Genomic DNA, 13,185 nt, shown 5'->3' on the forward strand with positions numbered 1-13,185 from the left:
TCTGAGAGTTTCCGCTTGGTCGTGTTCAGCTCTGTCTTCAGCGATTCGATCTGCTCGTTCAGTCTGCGCCTGTTCTCCGACTCTGAGATCTCACGCTCATTCAGCAGGCTCTGCTGCTGGCCGAGCGCAGCACTCAGACGAGCCTTCTCTTGTGTGAGGCTGTCGTTGTCCTGGGTAAGCCGGTCGCGGATGCTAGTGCTGAGCTCCTTCTCCGCCGTCAGATTTGCATTCTTGCTCTGGATGCTGTCCAACAGCGCCTTCGTCTCGACGAGATCCGCCGCCAGCTGCTGACTCCGCAGGTCTTGCTTGGCCGCAGCCTCTGAAAGACCTTGGTTCCTCCTCTGAAGCTCTGACTTCTCGTTCTGCAGGGCCTCATAGTTGGACTGCAGCATTGTCAGGCGTTCCTGCGCCAATTCATATTGGCTTCGCAGCCGAGACACCTCTGCCGACAGTGAATTCTTCTCCGAAGATATCTTATCAACCTGTTCGTGCATAGCCTTGCGGTCGGTGCTGGCCTCTTGTCGGTACGAGTCAAAGTTACTCTGTAGTTCCCGAAGCATAGTTGTGACCTCCGGTTCCTCCATCGCGTTGTGTTCGATGCTTGCGAGAACTTCTCGCTGACTTCCGCCTGGGGAATCAACCTCGCCAGCACCCGATCTGTGGGCCTCTGCCATGCGCCGGAACATATCCCGCTCCTTGATATGGGACTGCATGCGCACCGTGATGGACCTGATCTCGTCCTGCAGCCGGGCGCACAACTCACGCAGGGACACGAGCTCTCGCTCATTGTTGACGGCTTGCTGCTTTGCTGCGAGCGCCTCCTCGCTCTCCATCTTGTCGGCAAGCTCCCGGGTGATCCTGAGTAGCTCTTGGTTCTTGGACTGCAGCTCAGTGATGTCCTTGAATGCGACAAACTTCTCCGTGATGAACCGGTGGGTGTCCGACATGTCGTCAAGAGAACCTTCGGCGATCTCGCCCTTCTGAAGCTGCTCGAACCGCATTGCCTCCTCCTGGGAGAGCGAGTCCCAGCCCTTCTCCTGCGCCTGGAGATTGAACACCAGGAACTGAATCTGAATGCCCAGATCACGAAGCTGGGCGCGTAAGATGCTGACTTCTGACTGGGCTGTGCTCAGCGCGGACTCTGCCTTACGAGCGGCCTTCTTCGCGATATCACGCTCCTGATAGCTCTCATCGGCCAGCTGGGTCATCTGGGTGTTCTCGGCCCGCAAGCGTTCGATCTCCGACTCCAGTCCGTTGAATTCAGGGGCCTTCGCCTCGAGGATCGACATGGTCTCATCCAACTCCTGAACCAATTGCTGATTCCGCCTCTTCACGGTGATCAACTCTGTCTTCGCCTTCCACAGTTCATCGAGGGCCTGCGTCGCTGTCATACCCTTGCTTCGCACTGAGCCAGGCGTTGCGAAAGGCGAGCCGGCCCTGAGGTGAGATCCATTGGCGACAGGAGTCTGGGGTCTCGAGCCAAAGCCTGCCTGGGCCGGACCTCCTGCTTGGAACTGACTGATCTCCTGCTCAAGCTGCTGTACCCGCTCAAAGGTCTTCTGGTGCTGTGACTTTTCATCCTCCAACTTCTTCTCGACCTGTGTCTTTTGTTCGGCGAAATCGTCCTGCACTGTCTCGAGCCGGTTCTCGACATCCCGAAGTCTCTGTTTGCTGGTCTCGGCCTGTTGATGTTGGAGTTCAGCCAAGCGCTTGGACGCCTCGATCTCCTGGCGGAAGTTGTTCTCGGCACGGGCGGCCTGCTCCTGGAGCTGCTGGATCTTCTTCAGGCTTGCCTCCACCTTGTCCTGTGCCTCCTGCAGGCGGGAGCGCAGCTGCTGTTCGCCTCGTGTCAGCGAGTCGATTGTTGAGCGCTGCTCGTCATTGAGCCGCTCGAGCTCGGATATGCGGGCGCCCTTCTCCTTGCGGTACTTGAGCGCCTCCTCCCGCTTCGTCTGCAGCTCCTTCTCGAACCACTCGTTGTTTTGCCGGGTCAGGTGAAGCTCCTGCTGCAGGTTCTGCTCACGCCACTTGGCGCTGGTCGCAGCAGCCCTCTCGGCCTGCACGGACTGTTCGAGCTCCGAGATTTTCTTGCTGAGGTCGGTGTTCTTCGTCTGTAGCTTCTGTAGCTCCTCCAGCAGCTCGGTGTTCGTCTTGTTCTTGGTCTCGATAATGGCGAGGGTGTCGCGGTTCGAGGTCTCGAGGGACGTGATGCGCGCGCGCAGGGACTCGATCTCGGACAGGCTGTTGCCGCTCGAGGACTTAACCTGCTGAAGCTCGGTCTCGATGGCCTGGCGTGCAGATTCTAAGCAGGGACAAGAGCCACGCGTCAGTACAAACCCAAAATAGAGTGGCCAACACGTCAGGCAGCAGACAGAACGCGTAACATGGAGGGCTTACCTTCGGTCTGAAGCTTCCTGCGCACCTCCTCCACGTCCTTCAGGGCCTTGTCGGCCGTGGCCTTGAATGTCTGGCATCGGGCCTCGGAGCTACGGACGGCGTTCTCGAGCTCGATGTCGACCTGGAGCTTCTCGGCGTAGAGCGCGTCGAACTCGTGCGCCTTGGCGATGACGGCCTGCAGCACAGCAGTGACGAGATCGGGGGTAGGTTGGCTTGCGACGGTCGAGAGGGTGGTGTCTGGCACACCGAGATGTGTGGACAGGTAGGCAAAGTCCACAGCCACTTCGGCAGCGGCCATCTTCGCAGTGAGGTCAATTAATTTTGCAGACCATTGGGCAGTGGTGTCAACAAGGCAAAATGAATGAGTCTCTGAGCTGCTGAATGGAAGGGGGGGGGAAGGGCCGCTGGTGTGTCTGCCTGCCTTTCAAAAGGGCAACTCGAAAGAAAAAGGATCGTGGAGGACTTTCTTTGATGTTTAGGCTTGCCGACCGCTTGCACCAGGAAAGACAAAACGAACATTGAAAGAACATGGGAGCACAGGCGTCGGAGCTAGCAGCACACCCCTGCAACAATACACTGCTGCTGTGGCCCAGGGTGGGGATGGTTCGCTTCCCTGGCGCCAGCTGGGGCTGGGGCTGGGGTCACTGTTTACCAGGAGCCGTTGCCGTGGCAGTCTGCCCGGCCCACTAACCTAGGGCTGCCTGAGGTACCTTGCATGTTACTGCAATGGTACTATGGCAATGCTGTGTCCAGTCCATTGTTGTTGATCAGCCTCCCATATATTGATAACAATCCAGGTACTTCCTCTTCTGTCTGTCTCCGTTCACAACAGAAGCAGTTTACTACATTTGAGCATGTACAGATGAATTCCCATGCAGTGGCATATTAGTTATAAAATGAATTGTAGATGTTTAGCCCAATATTCAGAGTTCTACTGCATCATGTCGTTGTCCACAAGGACACGCTGAGATTTTGTAGTCTGGGTCTTATGGGAACAATGTAACAGAGTAGTGTTTCTCGATAGGACATTTATCCCTTTTCTATGTGTCATTGATTATTGTGGGATCTCAGGAGGGCATACCCTGTTGAATGAATCTCATACATGCATGCCTTCCACCAGATAGCAATTATCTAACCCTCCATCTATGATATATATATATAGCAGCATATAATACATATGACGACATCTATGCCCTACTCCTTTACCCTCCACACCTCTCCCATATCTCCAACCCCGTAAGCCACGTAGAGACAACCATCGCCAACCCCATCGTCCCAGGCTGAACCCTCACCCACCCGACCACACTCCCAGGCAAGGCCAGGTCCAGCAGGTCCGCCACACACCTTCTAGCAATCCTGAACCCTCTCGTCCTGATCTCCCTCTTCCACGCCTTCCTACCCTCCCTCCGCCGGTGCACAAACCGCCGCATTTTCTCACGCATCTTCTCCCACTCCTCCATCTCCGCCTCGGGTTTCCTCTCCCACGCCCAGTACTCCTCGCCAGTCTGCGGCACCGGCCCGTACGCCACGAGCTTCACCACCTTCACCAGGCCTGCTGTGAGTCCGCACAGCAACGAGAAGAACCAGAACCGCTGGCCCTCGACGTGCAGGACTGTGGTCCAGTGCAAACCCCAGAGCCGGAGGCCGGGAAGCTCGAGCGCGTCCACGAGCGTGAGGGTCTCCAGAAGTAAATACATTCCGTTGAACGTGCGGGAGAAGATGTCCAACCAGGCCTCTACGGGGATCTTGTTGGGGTCTTGGGGTTTGCCGTGGTGGTGATGATGGTGGTGGTGGTGCTTGCAATTACACGTACGCTTGGGCTGCTGGGCTGGTGGCGTTGATTCTGCTTCTACACCTTGGTCTGTATCGGCGGCAGCGTCAGGGCTCACACCTGGAGCCACAGTCTGATCTTGTTCTACCTGGCTCTCATCAATGCCATTGCTTTTCTCACCACCACCAGTGACCTCAGGACTATTAGTAATAGCCGGGTCCAAAGGTGCAACAGGCGTGGGCGTCAGCGCCGGCTTCGAGGCGTAGAACGACGTGTAAATCAAATGAGCCGCATGGAAGGCCTCCAAGAACCGAAACATCCGGAAGAAGCGCCTCGCGAGGGCCACTTTACCCCGAAGCGAGGTCAGCGCGGCGAGGTCAGCGCTCCGGGGCTCGATCCAGACGTGGCGGTTGCCCAGGGCGACGAGTTTGGCGAAACTGCTCGTCAGGAGAGGCTGTGACAAGACAACCATCACGATAGCTTGGACCATTCGCAGTATCCTCTCGATGCCGGCTTTGATGAAGTAGATATGTGCGTTAGGGTCGTTTTAGACTGTCTGAGGTCACCTGTGATATATGGAAACAGGACTCACCAGCATCAGTACCGAAGCGGATGAACTGCTCCAAGGTCGATGGAGCGACTGCCACCGTTTGCTCAGCCATTTCGCCGTTCAAAGCGCTCACTTGAAAGTGCAGCTTGAATATTGGCAGGTCTGATCTGAGCAAGAGAAGAATAGTAATTTCCGAAAAGGAAGAATGCCGGTCGCGGCGGAAGATGCATTTAGGTATATTTGTCAGGAGTGAGACGGAAAGTACGCAGCTGTCAGAATGCTGCCCTGGTCGGAACGGCGCAGCCAGGATGCAGCGGCTTCGGTCCACAGTGAAAAGCACTCACTAGTCAGCAGCATAGTACTATCTCACTTCGTAATTTCGTGGTCACGGTCACTCATATTCCCCTTCATGCCTACTGTAATGGGTGGCAGACAATGTGTTACGGCATATCTCCGGTTTTCATCATGTCGGGCGAAAATTTTCAATTAAATGGTCCAAAGACCAGACCGGTGCATCACTTGTTGAAGAAAAATACAATACATTCCCAATGGAAGAAGATGGGCAAGGATCCAATATACAGTTCGATCATTTATTCTTTTTCGAAAAACCACGCATGCAACGCCAGTGCCTGCGAAACCAGTCTAACTATCATCCCCTCTCCCTTCCCCCTCCTCCCAAACCACGCAGCCCTTACTGGCCCGGAGCAACCAAGTGTCCCTGTGCCCTCGTGTCGTGTGTCCAGCCACCAGCCAGGGCCGAGCCACCAGTCTTCTGGGCGTAATCCTGCATGCGCTTCTCGAGCTCTGGTCGGAAGTGTCGAATAAGACCCTGGATGGGCCACGCGAAAGCCTCGCCGAGAGCTATACAAGAACATTAGTATCCTAGTCAAAAGATGAAAGAAGGCACCAGATTATGCAAGACTACTTACCACAAATAGTGTGACCCTCAACCTGCTTCGTCAGCTCCTGCAACATATCGATCTCCCTCTCACGACCCATGCCATGCTGGAATCGGCTCATGATCTGCTCCGTCCACTTGCTGCCCTCACGACAAGGCGTGCACTGGCCGCAGGATTCGTGGCGGTAGAAGTGAGATAACCGGGCAATGGCACGAACAACATCGGTGCTCTTGTCCATGACGATGACAGCAGCGGTGCCAAGACCGGACTGACTGTCCTTCAGGCCGTCAAAGTCCATGATCTGGTCATCGCAGATGTGCTTGGGCAGGATAGGTGTAGACGACCCGCCAGGAATGACGGCCAGCAAGTTGTCCCAGCCTCCACGGACACCGCCGCAGTGCTTCTCCAGCAGCTCCCGCATGGAGATGCTCATCTCCTCCTCGACAGTGCAGGGGTTGTTGACGTGGCCGCTAATGCAGAACAGCTTGGTGCCCTGATTCCGCTCTCGGCCGAAACCAGCAAACCAGCTGCCGCCTCTTCGGCAGATCGTAGGCGCCACTGAGACGGTCTCGACGTTGGCCACAGTCGACGCACAGCCGAACAGACCGATGGCCGCAGGGAAAGGAGGCTTGAGTCTGGGCTTTCCGGGCTTGCCCTCGAGCGACTCGATCAAGCTGGTCTCCTCGCCGCAGACGTAAGCTCCGGCACCGCGGTGCAGGTACACGTCAAAGTCGTAGCCTGAGCCGCACGCGTTCTTGCCGATCAGTCCGTCCGCATAGGCCTCGTTGATAGCCTCCTGCAGGATTGCGGCCTCGTGGTAGAACTCGCCGCGGATGTAGATATAGGCAGCAGTAGCGTTCATGGCGCGGCCGGCGACGAGACAGCCTTCGACCAGCTTGTGGGGGTCCTTGCGCATGATCTCACGGTCCTTGCAGGTGCCGGGCTCACCCTCGTCTGCGTTGACGACTAGGTAGCGGGGTTTCTTATCGTTCTCCCATCCCTTAGGGTTCATGAAAGACTATGATAGAGACAGCAGCCGTCAGTATGTGGGGATGGCTTTTCAAAGTATGCTTCTTGATCATTCAGTATCGATAAGACTTTCGACGTACCCATTTCAGCCCCGAAGGGAAACCAGCGCCTCCTCTTCCCCGCAGACCCGACGCCTTGATCTCGCCAATGATCCAGTCGTGGCCCTTGAGCAGGATCTCCTTCGTCTTGTGCCAGTCTCCCATCTTCTTCGCGTGCTTCAGGTCGGGCGGGTAGCGGCCGTACAGGTTCTGGAAGATGCGGTCCTGGTCCTTGAGCCCGCCGTAGTGCCTCTTTGGTGGGCCATCTTGGACGGTCGCGAAGCCTCGGGCTTGCTGCTGCGTGCCGGTCGCTGCGGGCGCCACAACCCTCGAGAGGGTCTGGGCGGAGACCTTTGTGGTCGGTGCTGCTGTCCTTGATAACATCGTGAAGAGATGATGCTTGCCCGGGCGAGCGGTGTCGGTTTGCCAATTGGCGGCAAGTTGTGTCGTCGTGAAGGGCAATGAGAGCGGCAATTGGGAAAGTCAACGAAGTGTCGAGGTGTAGCGGGTCTCTTTTGGTAACTGCTCGGGTGTGATTGGACAAGAGAGCTTGATGCAGAGACCTTGTGTATCTGCTTAGCAGACTTGAGCGTGTGTGTAGTGGGTAAATGCTAGTACAGTGAGAACCAGGGTGGCAAGCTCCGTTCGTCGCTCTATGTCATAGATTTTCGGCATCGGTACGTACAGTACGTACCGCAGTACCAGACCCCTTGGACTGGCTGAGCGCGCTCTGCGAAGCCAATGCCAGGGTCTCGCGACGAACCTCCGAGACTGCGCGATGCAGCACAACCTATGCGTTGTGGAGGTTTGAGTTTTGACATTCGCTTGGAAGCAGTCAACACGACCGAACAGAACTACTCATCTCGGGTAGGCCCTTCATATGGCCGTCAACAAAGAGCCAGCCACGCGATCATGACCCGATTCTAAACAACCCATCAGGCTAACGATACGCGAAGCTTCAAGGCTTAGCCACCAAGGCGTCCTTTTCCCCTCCTCTTCCTCCTTCGGCCGTGTAACGACCACCACGATGTCTTCCTCCACCGCCTCCGCCACCAAACGCCACTCTATCCTCCCACCCCTCCGAGACTCCGGCCCCAAAGCCCCCGTCCGCTTCTCCTCCTCCCTCGTCATCGCCGACTCCGCCATCCTGACGGGCACCCACACCATCACCCTCCGCACCGAGAGCCTCGTCCACCCGCGGGCCAAGATCGAGTCCCAGATCGGTCCCATCGACGTCGGGAAGCGATGTATCGTGCAGGAGCGAACACACGTCGGCGCTGTTGCTGCTGCTGCTACCGCCCCCGAGGCTGGTAGCGTCGGCGTCGCGGCCGACGAGGCGCAGGGCGTGACCATATATGATTACTGCACCGTACAAGCCGGCGCGGTCGTCGAGGCCGGTGGGACGGTGGTGGGTGAGGGGACCTTGGTGGGTGTTGGCGCGAGGGTTGGGAGGGGCGCCAGGATTGGGAATGTGAGTTGGCTCCAAAAGAAGTTCTCCCCCCAATATAGATGAAGCTCCTGTGCGCCATGTGCTGCTGGTCTGGTAATGGTGGGAAGCGTTCCCCGACGCTGACATGAAAATTTACCTATGCTAGTGGTGTACTATCTCCCCACGAACGATTGTCCCCCCAGGCACGCAGATTGACGACTTCACCGTTGTCTTTAGCAACGGCCAACAGCGGCGCGACAGGCGAGATGTGAAGGACATCAGGAAGAGGCAGCAGATCAGGCAGCTGGAGGTGCTGCAGAAGTTGATACCCAGCAATCCGGCAAAGTTTGGATGAAAGTCTGTCTTTTATACAGATCGAATCCAAAAATTCAGCATTCCTACAACAGAAAGGTTTTGCCATCAGGGCTGCCGTGGGCCGGAGGGCTTCTCATTGTGACGAGGTTCCAGTCAGGCACACCGATCCGTTCGAGACAGGAGAGCCTGCCTCAGTCCTACTCTACCCACGGCCAACCTGGATAACGCACTGCATAGTGGCAGCAAGTGCTTCGCACAGAAGGGTACAGAGGCTTTCGGCGGTACCCAAGCATCCTCCTTCGCGGCAATGGGATACAAGAGGACACTCTGCACAAGGCTCCTAGCAGATTTTCTACATCGGGTCAATTCTCAAGCAGAGCTCTGACATGTCCAGGCTATCGGGAAGTGCAATGCCGTTTGACAAAGATGAAATGGCACTATATAGAATTGCCAAGAAATTGATAGGTATTCATTCAATCTGGAGTCTACCTGACGCCGTCGCATCCTTTTTTCCCCCGTGCCGATGCCATTGTCCAGCCCTTAATGTGAAAGTGTATGTACAAGTCCCAGAATCACTTTATCAATACATATATAATGACCGCAGTCTTCCCAATGCAATGTATTCCCTGTCCATGCCATGCGCCAAACAGATCAAAGTCCAGAGGAGCTCACAGCTCCCTCGGGGTCATCCAGGCTGTGGTGCCAATCCCTAAATTCAGACCGTGCTCGGCCCACCACCGCCGGATATTCGTCTGGTCCCCAAAGGCATCCTCCAGCGCCTCCTCTATGTCCATCATGCGGTATTCCACCTTCTTGGCCCGCCGGCCGTCCATGCCCGGCAGTTCGCCATGCGAGTACTTGACCCACCAGTCCAGCACCCCAATATGCGAGTACAGCGTCGGCTCCGTCAGGATCTGTATATCGAACGTGATCTTGTCGTCACCCTTTAGCTCGCGCCACAGCTCCAGCACGCCAACCTGCCCGTACCGGCTCGCCTGCTTGCACACCTGCTCCTCGTGGGCAAACCGCAGACCGCTGCCGACCCACCAGCGGATGACGTCGAGGCTGCCGTATTGTGCGGCGGCGAGGATGGACTTGCCGGGCTTGAGCTCCATCTCGTCCTTGCTCTCACGGTACGTGGTGCGCCACCAGTCCAGCACATCGATGTGGCCACGAGCCGAGGCCTGCTCGAGCGAGGTGTGCGTGTACTTGATCGGCAGTCCAGAACGAGCCCACCACCGAAGAATATGCACATAGCCGTGCTTGGAGGCGACATCGACGGCTTCGGCATCGTACTGCTTCTCGAGGAAGGAAGGCGACGTGAGCCACCAGTCGAGGATCTCGGTTCGGGGGAAATACGCCGAGGCTTTGGTGGGGATCGTCTTGCCGTCGAAGCACTTGAACATGTGTGGGCAGTTCTTCTCGATGTAGCGCAGGGCATCAATCAAGGTAAACTTGAAGATGAGCTTGGTGGCCAGGGCGGACAGCTCACGGAAACACTCGGGCGCCTCGGAGAGCTTCTTGCAGATGGCCTGCGTGTTCGCCGAGAGGAGTGTCCACTCAAGCTCGTGCTGGAAGACTGAGACTGGATCGTTCGGGTTGCGCGGCTCCGGGCGCCAGCCCTGTTGTGTGGGCATGGGGAGCTGGGTATAGACGCCGCACGCCTGGGCGAGCTCCCAGTCCCCAGCATACTCAAAGATGATGCTCCACAGCTCCGAGGGTAACTTGGCCAGCCTCCTGAAGCCGCTGCGTGTGCCGTGCTCCCCAACCGTGGTGTCGAATTGATTCTGTGTCGTGGTGTCGACATCGTGACCAAGTGACAGGAGATCGGATTGGTTCTTGATGACAGACAGCACTTCGTTCAGGCCGTTCCATTGGACAATCTTCTTCGGTTGTGCCTTGGTCGGCGACTCCGTCATATCATAATGCCATTGTATGGCCGGCAGGACCCTGACCCATGTATATTTCCTGTAGAGCTTGCTCATCTGTTTCTTGGTGACGGGGTTCTCCCACTCGTGTATCGACATGCCCGGGACCAAGAGGATCCTCTTGGACGTGTCCCAGCTCCTCAAGACCTCGAGCAAGAAGGTATCCGCGATGCCATGAATCATCTTGGCTAGATTGTCGGCGGTGATAGGTGCCAGCACCAACAGATCCGCCCACTCCACCAGCTCGTACGCCTTGGAATGCAGCGCCTCGGTCTCCTTGGAGAACGCACCCGCGTCCCCTGTGTTGAAGGTCTTGTTCTGATAACAGACAATCTCTTGGGCGAGCCGGTGCGTCATGTCGTCGACGATAGCCTTTACAGTAATCTGGGGGTCTTTGGAGAGGCGGACTGCTATGGTCTGGGCCCAGGCAACGTCTCTAGACCCATTGGCGGCCACGATCAGTCTGAGTTTTCGGGGTCGCTGCATCTCGTTGATGGACACGCCGGAGCCAAGTCTGGAAAAGTTGGGCGGTTGGAATTTCTTCGTAACAGAGAAGGGTGGTGGCTCGTCCGCCGAGGCCGAGCCTTCTGCTGCTGATGTGGAGGCCATTTGGGATGGAATAAATACTGTCAGGTCCAGAGGGTAGATATTGGTCCTGCAGGGAAAAGTCGATAGAGAGGGTCTCCCCTTCAAACCCGTAAAATTCCTCGACCGACAATGACTGACATCAGACCTGGAGGCGCGTGTCAGGATTTGAGTGGGGGAGCTGAACAGGGTCGAGGGGATAGCCCGTTGTCCAACGTGTCGTCGGTCGCTTCCGGCGCTGTACTGTAGGACAAATAAGGGCTGGGAGTTAATTCAATTGATATTTGATCAGCGACTCAAGGCAATCGGAACTCTGCGCCGAGGGGGGGCGAAGAATCGAGACGGCTGATGGTGGACCAAACTCGCGATGACGTTGAAAGGTCTTAGAGGGGCGGCTGAGGTCCAACGATTCTCCCTCGAAAGAGCAACTGTTCTCCGAAGCGTCTTCGTGTCAGGAGTCTCTAATAAGGTAGGGGGTTTTGTTCGTTTCGCCTGATACTCTTTCAGGATGCGAGAGTGAGAAGGGTCGGTGAGGGATAGGAGAGAAGAGTGGACGTCCAGGTAATTCGACAAAGACAATGGCACGATGTTGAAACCCGACTTTTCCTTCATGTAAAAGTTGGGCCGTGACAAGGGGACCTAGGCCTCACATGCCCGTCAACCTGGCATTAAAATGGCCCCTGCCCAATCGCCTTGGGGCTATTTGACCGCTTTCAGGAGGGTGCCACATTACACGGGAGAGCCCACATCTGCCACCTCTTTAGCGCGCTCGACTGCCAGATTTAGCGGCAGCTCCCTCGCCCGCCACACAGCCCCGAGGGACCGCTGAGGGCTGGCTTTTGACGACACTTCAACTTTTGTGTGCTCATCATCAAGGGAAACCATATCAAGAGCTCTTACTCCTAATGAATGAGCCCCTATAAATCAGAATCAATAGAGGCCCGTTGACTCTGCCCCTGGCTTTCTTCATTTTTCTTCTATTATGCCTCGAAGAGGTATCCGTGGCACCGTCGCATTTATGTCATCTTACGTTGGACTCGACTGACGTGTTCAACATCTCTTGGTCGAATGCACCTTTTATTGGTTTCACATAAAAGTAATATCTCGGCCTGTTGTGGGACAGAACATAGGCACAAGGCAGCTGTTGCCAACAACAACGACAAAGCATAATTCAATAATAGGACTAGCTCTTCTTCTCCCTCTCCTCCAATTCCTTCTGCCTCAAAACATACATCATGCTCAGATCCAGCGGCACCTTCTCACCCATCCAAGTTGCTCTCTGCGTATGGTCTCGAATCGCACTCTCCCATTCCAACCCTTCCTCGTCCGCTAGCACCAGCATTTACAGTCAGCATCCACTCTCGTTTTCTACGCTCGCGTTGAGTAAAAAGAAAATATTTTTAATATAAACAACCCCCTTCAAAGAATGAAAATACGATGTATGATTCCTTTCACTTACTGTTCGGATGGACGAGCACCGACAAAGGCCCACGCCAAACGCTCAGCCAGGGGACGAAGGCGCCAAACTGGGCGGGCGTGAACAGGTTCACCTCAAACATCGCATATGGATGTGGACCAACAGGCTATTTGTCGTCTGCGTAAGTATTGATCGGCTTCCAGAGGAAGAAAAGAAGAACAAAAAAGAAGAAAAAGGACATACCTTGTCCCAAAACTTATAGATGCGTAACTCGGGAACTGCATAGGACTTTGATTTTAGACCAGGTCCAGGCAGGTGAGAAGTCTACAGGAAGAGTCATGACTTACACTCCCTTCGAATCCTGTCATAGAGCTGCCGTGCATAGTCCATCTGCGATGTTGTGTAGTAAACGTGGATGTCGCTGCGCAGTTTCATTCTCCTCGATCAGCACTTGTAACTCGGTGTGTAAGAGACACAGCCCAACCCTCACCCATGCAGGTTCTACTCACAAGCCGCCCCTACGTCCTTTGCTCAGAGGATCGATAAAGGTTTCATAGGCCTTGCTTAGGACGCCCGTCTCTGGGTTCTTCAGGCTCTTGCCATCCTCGGCCTTCTCCTCGGGCAGCGGAGGTGCGTTTTCGTATCCGGCTGCCGGCGAGGGGAATGTGTATGTTGCAAAGTGCGTCGTCATCTTGGTCTTTTTTTTTTTAAGAGACTTCGTGTCTATAATCGATTGTTGGAATATAAACTGGTGACAGATGTGAAAATGGTGAATGACTGTTAGACTTTATATTCGTCAGGTCTTTTTGAAATATGATCTGCAGACC

General features: G+C 55.5%; 5 protein-coding genes across 5 annotated transcripts; 1 reads left to right on the forward strand and 4 right to left on the reverse strand.

The window, feature by feature from the left end:
• Positions 1-3,430: 3,430 nt before the first annotated feature.
• M406DRAFT_323933 (uncharacterized protein) lies at positions 3,431-4,782 on the reverse strand. Its single transcript, XM_040919832.1, has 2 exons — positions 4,761-4,782; positions 3,431-4,681 (listed from the first exon to the last, which is right to left on the reverse strand). Exon 2 carries the CDS (start codon positions 4,638-4,640, stop codon positions 3,600-3,602), a length of 1,041 nt encoding a protein of 346 aa, XP_040772583.1. The 5' UTR covers positions 4,641-4,681; positions 4,761-4,782; the 3' UTR covers positions 3,431-3,599.
• A 506-nt stretch (positions 4,783-5,288) lies between these two features.
• M406DRAFT_357800 (NADH-ubiquinone oxidoreductase) lies at positions 5,289-7,119 on the reverse strand. Its single transcript, XM_040923774.1, has 3 exons — positions 6,727-7,119; positions 5,648-6,635; positions 5,289-5,579 (listed from the first exon to the last, which is right to left on the reverse strand). Exons 1-3 carry the CDS (start codon positions 7,066-7,068, stop codon positions 5,410-5,412), a joined length of 1,500 nt encoding a protein of 499 aa, XP_040772584.1. The 5' UTR covers positions 7,069-7,119; the 3' UTR covers positions 5,289-5,409.
• Positions 7,120-7,711: 592 nt separating this feature from the next.
• M406DRAFT_295277 (trimeric LpxA-like protein) lies at positions 7,712-8,920 on the forward strand (the record flags this gene model as incomplete). Its single annotated transcript, XM_040919183.1, has 3 exons — positions 7,712-7,963; positions 7,991-8,155; positions 8,280-8,920. The coding sequence occupies 3 exons, from the start codon at positions 7,712-7,714 to the stop codon at positions 8,466-8,468; spliced, it is 606 nt and encodes a 201-aa protein (XP_040772585.1). The 3' UTR covers positions 8,469-8,920.
• A 176-nt stretch (positions 8,921-9,096) lies between these two features.
• On the reverse strand, positions 9,097-10,965 carry M406DRAFT_49714 (uncharacterized protein; the record flags this gene model as incomplete). Its single annotated transcript, XM_040924398.1, has 1 exon — positions 9,097-10,965. The coding sequence occupies one exon, from the start codon at positions 10,963-10,965 to the stop codon at positions 9,097-9,099; it is 1,869 nt and encodes a 622-aa protein (XP_040772586.1).
• A 1,159-nt stretch (positions 10,966-12,124) lies between these two features.
• M406DRAFT_265991 (uncharacterized protein) lies at positions 12,125-13,049 on the reverse strand (the record flags this gene model as incomplete). Its single annotated transcript, XM_040917776.1, has 5 exons — positions 12,125-12,258; positions 12,401-12,524; positions 12,602-12,636; positions 12,706-12,779; positions 12,868-13,049. The coding sequence occupies 5 exons, from the start codon at positions 13,047-13,049 to the stop codon at positions 12,125-12,127; spliced, it is 549 nt and encodes a 182-aa protein (XP_040772587.1).
• Positions 13,050-13,185: the final 136 nt, after the last annotated feature.

This window comes from Cryphonectria parasitica (genome assembly GCF_011745365.1).
Source record: "Cryphonectria parasitica EP155 unplaced genomic scaffold M406scaffold_8, whole genome shotgun sequence".
Lineage (NCBI taxonomy): Eukaryota > Fungi > Ascomycota > Sordariomycetes > Diaporthales > Cryphonectriaceae > Cryphonectria > Cryphonectria parasitica.

Excerpts from the sequence above, each read along its gene's own strand:
- M406DRAFT_357800 (XM_040923774.1), bottom strand. The coding sequence starts at position 7,068 with ATGTTATCAAGGACAGCAGCACCGACCACAAAGGTCTCCGCCCAGACC. Across the intron at positions 6,636-6,726 it reads TCCCTTCGGGGCTGAAATGG|TCTTTCATGAACCCTAAGGG; the intron begins GTACGTCGAAAG and ends TCTCTATCATAG. Across the intron at positions 5,580-5,647 it reads TGAGGGTCACACTATTTGTG|CTCTCGGCGAGGCTTTCGCG; the intron begins GTAAGTAGTCTT and ends GTTCTTGTATAG.
- M406DRAFT_323933 (XM_040919832.1), bottom strand. The coding sequence starts at position 4,640 with ATGGTTGTCTTGTCACAGCCTCTCCTGACGAGCAGTTTCGCCAAACTC.